Consider the following 9220-nt stretch of genomic DNA (forward strand, 5'->3'; position numbering starts at 1 on the left):
TCCAGATGGGAAGGCCACCCAGGAGGCATCTTGCCCCCGAACCAATCTAACTCTTAACTAGTTTCTCAGCCGCACAACAAGCACGCGGAGACCACAGGTCTGGTGGGCAGATGTAGCCGGAGCTGACAGCAACTGGAAACAAGAGACTAGGTTGGTCTGTTTTATGTAAGGGTCAGGAAAACCAGGGACTGAAGTACAGAGGAAGCTGCTTTGATGGAGGATGTCAGCTGTGCCAGGAGCTCGGCGAGCACGCTGGTTTGCTTGAGGCTTGCGTGCACCACGGAAGGGAATAACTTCCCTTTGGGGTTGTTTTTCCTGCAGCGAGGAGAGGCTGGGAGGAGCAGGGAGCGAGCCCATGCTCTGGGGCTGGAGCTGCTCCCTGGCAGGGTGCGGCCGTGTCTTACGCCGCTTGTTTTCAGTGCTGATTCCCAGCTGCTGCAGATGTGTCTGCAGGAAGGCGGTGGCAAACCAAGGAGGTTTTTATCCCCTTAGCCAAGAAGTGTGTAGTCGACTTCGAGGTATTGCACGTGTCATAGCTGTAATGCTTATCATCCTAGATTGCCTTAGTGCCACCTTTAAAAGGATGGGAGGGATAATATCTGAGAACAAGTCCAGGCACCTGTAATAAGCTGCTTCAGAGCAGTGAGGTCTCACACTATTTTCATCAATTGCTATTTGGCTTCAGAGCAAGAAATGTTTTTTTCCCCCTTTATGGCTCTGAATGACCTTTTAAGAGATGCCTTACATGAAGTGAGTGTTGCACCATTGCTGGAAGTGTTTGGTCTGCACTTGCAGTGCTGAGGGCATCACCCAAAAGTGCCCTTACCGGGGCATATACATCATTTGTTGACTTCCTCTTGGCTGAAAACTGGTACTGAAGTCATGAGCTCTTAAAACTCCTTATATTCCTAGGCTTTCTGAAACATAGTGCTCTGTAGGTRTGTAGATTATTTACCTTGTATGTGTGCTTGTAGGAATACTGGACTTGTTTTAGCTGTAGATAAACAATTATGTACATCTAATTATACTTTGTATTTAAAAAAGCAGTGTCACAGAACTTTATTAAAAAGCCAGCTCGATGAGGCTTTGCCTGTGCCCGTCTGGTGGAAGAAAACAGCAATGTGTGCCTAGGAAATGGCGGGGAAATGTTACTGCCCCTCTATCCCCCCTGCCGCCTAAAGAGGGAAGCTCCAAGGCGAGCACCCCTTCCCTTCCCGAGCGCTTCCCTCAGCGCCGTGGGGCCTTCTGGCAACACGAGGTGGCCATGAAAGCCCGGAAGCTTCGGGAGAAGAACATGGCGTGAAGCTTGAGCACCACCAGGGAGGCCTCTGGCCTTGTGGCACCTCTGACTAGGCCTTGCCGCCATGTCGCGTGAGGAGGAGCTGAACCCGCGTGTGCCCAGCACCGACTGGGGTGACGGGGAACCAAGTTCCGTCCTGGGGTGCTATGTGAGACATTTAAAGACTCCTTCCCTGAGAGAGGAAACAAATGCAAGGGAGCTTGTGCCCCCATTACTCCTTTTTGTAATTAACTTCTGGATTCTGTCATAACCGCATAATGAAGTTATATGAATCAACAGTAGAAAAGGCAAGGAGTCAGGAGGTCTGTTAATCTTCTATCATCTGCCAGCTGTCCAGTGAAAACACTCTTTTGTGTGGTGTTAGGAGGTCTGGATTAGTCATTTAGCACCTGCAGGCAAAAATGTAGCACAAGAACATGTGAAAATCATTAGAGCAAAACTGTCCTGACGTCTGTGATTAGAAAATGCAGACAGCATAAGAATGGAATTAGATGGGTTCAGCTGTAGCTTGCATGTCTTTTAAAGTATGCAGCTGACATGATTCACACCAACAATTAAGCAAGTAGCAAATACTTAAGGGGCACTTGCCTGCTCTGAGTTTGGATCCATGGAGTGATAGCTCTGTCCTAAGTAGTTTCTGTCCTAAATAGTTTCATAGACTAACTAGGCATGTTTGCGCTATTTAAAAAGCGTTGTCTGAAGTTCCTTGGCAGTTTTAAGTGATCCCGTATAGCACACTGATAACCTGGAAGCTGAAGTAAATCGTAATTTAAAAACAAACACGCAAGACAACCTTACTACTTCATGCCTTTAGCATATAAGGTGCTCTCATTTTTGAAGTAGGCATCATGCAAACTTTTGAATAAGCTTCAGAGAACACATAGGACACAGCTAGAAATTCCATCATAAGTAATCTAGATACAATAGAGAATGCCTTTAATTTGTCACTTAGTTTTTAAAAATGTCAACACCAATTTGGTGTTTAAACAGAAACAAACTTTTTTATAATCAAACCATAATTTCTGGAGTTTAAATTCCATGTTTAAATAATTCCATCCCAGTGCTTAAATAATTTACACATTAAATGAGTAAAGTTTGAAGCCTTTTTTGTTTGTTTGCTTCCTTTGTTTTATCTTTGAAACCCTTAGAATGGCAGTTTGTAACAGAAATGTACATCTTGGGTTCTAATTAGAGCAAAGTACGTGCAAAGTAATTAGACTAGCAGATGAGTGTCTTTTYTTTGTATGTAAAAATAACATCAATAAAAGCTTTCACTCCAGTATTTTTCATAAAATGCCCAATATAACTATTAAATTAGACAAACCCTACTGTATCTAGCTTATAAAACATAACAGTTGGWTACTGATAATTAGCTAAAACAATTAGGACTTATAATTGGAATTAGACAACTTGGCTTTGTTGGATGATGTAGTTTAACACTTTACATTCTTTTAAATGAGGAAAAAAATGTGACTTCCATTCTCAAGTCAAATTATCTCTTTCTGATAACTAATCTCTTACAGAAAAATAAACATGTCTGAGGAAAATTGATCGTTTAACCTGCAGATATCCTTGCTGTCTTAGCTCACAAACATTCTGTGGATTTTCTCTTGGAATTTTGAAGAAATTCAGAAGTTCAGAATATTATATGGTGTATCTTGTTGCTTAATTCTGGATAATAAACTGCGATAGAGGTTTTAAGAGTTACCACTAATACAGTACACTTGTGTTTTCTAACTTTGTAGACCACTAAAGCATTTCTCCCCAAGATGCTGGAAATGAATCATGGACACATCGTAACAGTTGCAAGTTCCCTGGGATTGTTCAGTACTGCTGGAGTAGAGGTTTGTTCAGTCTATAATTAGTAACTAATAGTGCATTTTATGCTTAGGATAAGCTTTTGTGTGTGTGTGTGCTGGAAAAAAAAATAAAGGCAAATCTTCAAAGCTTGCAAAGGTGCTTGGAAGTTAAGGTGCATAGCATATCACCAGACTACTACCTATGGATGGCATCCACAGAACGCAGACAGCTGCCTTATTTATATACTTTGTAGGTGAACTTGCCACTCAATGTAAAAACCTTGGACAGCTACAGAATTAGCAAAATGCTATATGACCTTTGAATTACTTAGTAACTTCTAAGAACTTGAAAAATGCCCACCTATTCCTGTCAAGAGCTTTCAAGAGCTTTAGGCTTGAAGCCAAAAGGCAGGATTTTGGAGAATATTGAATGTGTTTCCTACCTCTGTGAGGAAATGGCTGACTGCCTTCCTTCCATAATATATGGCTCAGCTCCTTCACTAGGCTGTAGACATTGGGTCATCTAGTTGCTGGCAGTTCTCGGACATGGAATTATTTTTAAAAATACATCAGACATACATTTTGGAACATCAGTCTTGTGTGGTTTGTTTGATACGTAAAGCTAGGTTAGGATTAGGATTTTTTTTTTTTTTTTTTTGGAGGGGGAGGTGTTTTTAGTATAAATCCAAGTGTATTGAAAGCATTTGCTTAATGAAAATGAATCCAAGTGTCTAATGGACTAGTGGTCATACTGCCCCATAAAGTATGGGCTTCTTCAGACTGAGCCTAGGCTGTGTGCTGTKGCTCAAATTATATTTAGGATGAGCAGTGTTGTTCTTCAACAGAAATGATTTAAACTGGTGGAAGCCTGAGGCTTTTTAGAGGGTTTACAGTCTTCAGAAAGCTATAAAGAAAGCTATAAAGAATTTCCTAGACTGTATGAGCACCAGCAGAGGTAGTGGCGCATCCAACTCAAAACTTGCATGTTTCTGCTATCTATCCAATTATTTTCAAATTTTGTTCAGTTTAATGCTTGTATAAGACAGGCAAAGTATAGCTGCTGAAAACTAAGTAATATGCTCCACTCTCCATCATGCCTTATGTTGAAACTAATATTAAAAATAAGGAATATAAGATTATTGCACCTAATTTGCTAGATAGTATTAGGTATCTCAGTCCTTTTGTTCTAACACTTAAATTTAAACAGGCTGGTAATCAGAGCACCTTGCTGTATGAGCCTGCCTGATTCAAAGACCTGAATCCAAGGTCATCTCTTCCTACATTCAACTTTTCTGCTTTCAAGAGTCTGTGTTAATTGCCTTAGAAGTGCAGTGATAAATGAGCTGATGTGATTCTATGTTTAGTGGGTGTCATCTGTTGTGCTTTGAAACTCTGTGGAGAATTACATGAGCTATGCCTTAGCTTTGAACATAATTCATAGCTATTCTGTTTAAGTAATTTTTTTTTTTTCTTTTTGCCTAATTCATTGCCAACATAGGATTATTGTGCCAGCAAATTTGGAGCTGTAGGTTTCCATGAATCCTTGAGCCATGAATTGAAAGCTGCTGAAAAAGATGGAATCAAGACAACTTTAGTCTGTCCTTATCTAGTAGATACAGGAATGTTCAGAGGCTGCAGGATCAGGTAAGTTAATCTCCTCATCTGCTCTGTGTTTGTAGTGTCTTKAAAAATACTTGAAGTTTACTAAACATTTGCAGCTGGAATTAGGAACATCAGGTCATTGTTTTAGTGGACTAGATACCTGCTTAAACTGTTACCATAAAAATATCAGTGTATAATTATCTCTGCTTTTCTAAATCGAGCGAATTTCATCTGTTCTRTTGTAGACATAAGAAAAAAAAACTTAGGTTGCTTTTATTCATTGTAATTGAACAGCAAATACAAAAAAAAAAAGGAAGTCTTTGTCCCTATGCAGGAATTCCAAAGCAAATGAATTAATGAAGYCTTGAGTGATTGAGCCTGCAGCATTTATGCATTTTATTAATCTCCCTAACATCCCATCTTTCAGAAAAGAAATAGAGCCTTTCCTTCCACCTCTGAAGCCAGAGTACTGTGTGAAGCAGGCGATGAGAGCAATCCTCACAGACCAGCCGATGATCTGCACGCCTCGCCTCATGTACATGGTGACCTTCATGAAGAGGTAACACCTGAAGGGCCACAGTACTTGCCTGTATGACCTACTGTGAGGGTGACAGAACCCTGGAACAGGCTGCCCAAGGAGGCTGTGGAGTCTCCTTCTCTGGAGGCTGCCTGGATGCCGCCCTGTGCCCCATGCTCTGGGTGTCCCTGCTGGAGCAGGGAGTTGGACTAGATGATGTCTAGAGGTCCTGTCCAACCTTAACCATTCTGTGATTCTGTAAAAGAAAGAGTTATGTCCACTTTTTGGATAGAAACATTCTCCCACCTGCACAAAGGCAATCTCCCAGCGCAGTTTGTCAGAATTCCCAAGACTCATCCTTGGCTTGCAGGAACTTTCTTGGTTGCTTTCTCAATTACAAACATCACAAAAGCAGGAACCTGGGTATTAAGCATCCAGTTTTGCCCTTTTGTCATGTTCCATCTTTAGATTTCTCTTCTCCTTTCAACAGCATCATAGGCTGCAGGAATTTCCCATTGTTCCTCTTGCATTTGGTGGCTCGTTCCTCAGGAGCAGGCTCCGAGGAAGCTTCCTGCAAAGAAGCTTCTAGCAGGTTGTCTCCAGAACCAGTGTATAGGAAGCCCTGGYTGCAGACCCTAGGAACTGTGTGGATATGAATGGGAAAAATCTGTACATTCAGAACTAATGGTCAGATTCTACATCTGTAGGAAGGACTATTTAATAGGAATATTTCTATTAAAGAAATATCACCTCCTTGTTTTAACACRCAACAGGCTTTGCATGGGAGCTCTGCTTAATCCATAGCCATGCTGCCATTCCAGTGGTGCAGAAAGCAGCAGAGCTCTTCCTAGCAGTTAATTATTGGGAACTGGCTCATTTGTGTTGATGCCACATCCTTTGCCTCCTGTATTTTAGGAAGCAGCTACACTGCATAGCTGGGAGCCCTGGGCATTTCTGTTTCATGCACAGCTCAGCGCTCCTGCTATGCCTCAAGTCCACCATGGTGGACGGGGTCACCAAMGGCTTGAGCCTTGACTGTCACCTCTTTCCTGGGAGAGAGTCTTTGCTGGCAACAAGCAGAGGGCCCTCTSAGCAGCTTAGGAGCGAACATCTCCAACGGGGAGCTCCGTGTGCCCTGTGCCCGCAGTACCTTACGCAGCAGCAGGCAGATCCAAGGCCCTCGGGCTGGCTGTGCTGCRTTCAGCGCTGCCGTTCCTGACCCGTGGGAGCTGAAAGCTGCCGCCTCATCCGTGCCCCAGGCACCAGCAGCTGCATCAAAGGCCTTCCAGRGGCTGCTGCACAAGCAGTGCTGCTGACAGCAGCAACACCTGCACCAGCAGCAGCCACTTCCCAGTGCTCCAGTGCTCCTTGCTCCTCCTGGTCGGATTCTGCACATTGGTTTCTGCTAAATGAGTGTCTGTGCTCCAGGCACTTAAAGCATCATCCCATTTTACTCGGTCACTACAGCTCCTGAGAACTGCCCTTGAAATAAAATAGTACTTTGTGGCTGCAGGAAAGATGAGAGGGTCTGTAGCCAGGTGTTCATCCCATAGCCACTTCTTGGACGTTTATTTGGGGAGAAAAGGAAACTGCTCCCCTTATTTCAGACCTGTCTTTCTGAAGCTGGATGATTGAGGTCACAATATAAGTCAAGGTGGGTAGACATCAGGTGGTCAAGCAAGGACATTAACTAACACTAATCCCAAAGTAAAGAACATCTTAAATGCCTGATGCCTCCTGCTGCTCTGAGCAGCAGCTTTGCTCTTGTAGGTCCCTGTGATACCCTTGCCCTAACGTCTTTAAAGGTAGCTCTCATGGAGCTCGTGAAGAAGCAGCAGAGCTCCTGATCTGAGCTGGAGGCACCTGAATAAGCACCTTCCCCTTCCCCTTCCCCMCTTTATGGTGGTGCCTGTCGGGAATTTCTGCCTTCTCTGTAAATGTCTCTGTGAAATAAAAAAAAATCTTCAATCCTTCTTGGGAAGCCTTACGAGAGTTAACATGTTCCTTTTAAGGAGACTATTGATATAATAAGATTTTTCTGTTTGTTTGGTCATCTCCTAATAACTTTGTAACTTGTTTTCCCGCAGTATTCTGCCATTTGAAGCTGTGGTATGCATGTATCGGTTTCTGGGAGCAGACAAGTGTATGTACCCCTTCATTGCCCAAAGGAAGCAGGCTACGAACAACAACGAAGCCAAAAATGGAATTTAACCCTGGTTTGGATGGACTCACGCTGATAGGGGGAACACGATGATGTTACGTGACTGAATTGTGAAGTGCACTTGCATCTAATGGATGCAAATGTCACCCTCTTACTGTGGCATTCGCTTGGATCTTAAACCTGTGTATCGAACTCTTAAAAAAATCATTTTTTTTTATATACTGTAAATAAAACTGACTAGAGTACTTGGAGAATGTGCTAGGTAAGCAGAGTGGATTCATGCTGTAGTGCCACCGTTGTCCTTTAGAATATGACTGTATGTATAGGAAGCTGCTCGTAGGGATGCGCCGCGTGGTGTSTCCTGCTCAGCCTGCCCCGGATGGAGGAGGTGTCTGCAACCACCAAGCACCGTGTTGCAGAAGCCATTCCCTTTCCCTACGGAATTGGGAAGCGGGGAGGGAGGGAAATCGGGATGCAGGCTACTGCTCGTGGCCTTTCAGCAAATTCAAGGACAGATTAGGAATGCATCTCTTAGCTCGGTAAGCCAAGCTCTAAAGGACACGTGGCCAAATTGTGGTGTCATTCTCTTCTGTAGCAATTGTGTGTGCTCTATTTAAACAGAGATAAAAGGAAAATTGTAAATCTCTGCCAATTCAAAGGCAAGCGAACGTCTCCGAGCAAAGTTGTGCTGGGCATCTGGTTTTCTGGGAATGCAGTCAGTGATTTAAACTGACCTGTTTCCAAGTCGCTTGATTAGAAGTATGCTCTGTTCTGTTCCCCTCTCTGCTCGTCAGCCCTCTCTGCCCTCACGGGCTGCGTTTTGTTTCTTCCTCCCTATTCCCGCTTCCGACAGTTCCCCCCCACCCCCCGAGGAAGCTGTTGCATTAAATGTCTGTAGCTGGACTTGTGCCTAAAAGACAGAGCAGCTCAGCTGAGATGCAAACTTTTCTGTAAGTGCTTGGTCCTATGCCAACATTTAGCAAAGGAGAAATAAAACAAGGCCTGATGCAACTTTACATGTGGAATATTGGAAGGGTGTAAAGACTTTCTGTTGAGTTCTACTTGCGTTGTAGAACAGCAAATAACGTTTTTTTACAGTATTTTTTGTAAAGCGAACAACTTTGTGCCTTGAATTTGGTAACCTGTATTAGTGAAACATTGTAAAGGTGAACTTCTACCTCTGTATCTTAACGTATACCATCCACTTGTAAACTACTATTGGACAAACTATGTGATTACTTTTTTTTTAGAATGTCTTAGTAAATAGTGACCAATGCCTGTGGTTATTAAAGTGAGCCACCTTTTCCTTAAAACGAAGATTGGGATGTTTCCTTGAAAGACCAAATTAATTGCAACTRTTTGTGTCTGCTCTCCAGTGCTTTAGTATCAACACAGTTCACATATTTATGACCAAGTTCCTGTGGCCGGGGCAGCCCCTCAAGTAAGTACCTGTGTAGCTAGACTTTTGGAACTGACAGCCACTATTTAATTTCTCAATTCATTGATGAAGTAACTCGTCRCAGAGCATCACAGAGGATTCATTTTGTTTCCACTGCTTCGATTAGGTCAAGGTAACCTAGCATGGATGCCATTTTAATGGATGAAAAAGCAAATGCAATTTTAATAGAATTGCGGTTATTACCGTATAAAATACTCTCAGTATCTGTATGGAGAATAGTATTGTTAGTTAAGCGTGCTTAGCTGTTCATCTAAGGTAGAAGCTCCCTCAAGCCGTAACTCGGACTTCCACGTTCTGATTAGTTTGGCCCTGGGGATGTCATTAATTCTACGTTCTCCATAGCACTGTCACTGAGAGCAAGTGCAGCTTTCACTACCATACC

At 43.0% G+C, this 9220-nt stretch overlaps 1 protein-coding gene across 2 annotated transcripts in view; it reads left to right on the forward strand.

The window, feature by feature from the left end:
• The window catches only part of RDH10 (retinol dehydrogenase 10), a 25071-nt gene extending 16518 nt beyond the window's left edge, over positions 1 to 8553 (forward strand). For both annotated transcript variants that reach the window (XM_026033852.1, XM_026033851.1), the window contains 4 exons: positions 3046 to 3144; positions 4598 to 4743; positions 5129 to 5260; positions 7306 to 8553. In XM_026033852.1, coding sequence (XP_025889637.1) covers positions 3046 to 3144; positions 4598 to 4743; positions 5129 to 5260; positions 7306 to 7429 — 501 coding nt within the window. In that variant the 3' untranslated portion in view covers positions 7430 to 8553. The remainder of the gene's footprint in view (positions 1 to 3045; positions 3145 to 4597; positions 4744 to 5128; positions 5261 to 7305) is intronic.
• Positions 8554 to 9220: the final 667 nt, after the last annotated feature.

Source organism: Nothoprocta perdicaria, unplaced genomic scaffold (assembly GCF_003342845.1).
Source record: "Nothoprocta perdicaria isolate Ctin4 unplaced genomic scaffold, notPer1 scaffold_134, whole genome shotgun sequence".
NCBI classification, from domain to species: Eukaryota; Metazoa; Chordata; class Aves; order Tinamiformes; family Tinamidae; genus Nothoprocta; species Nothoprocta perdicaria.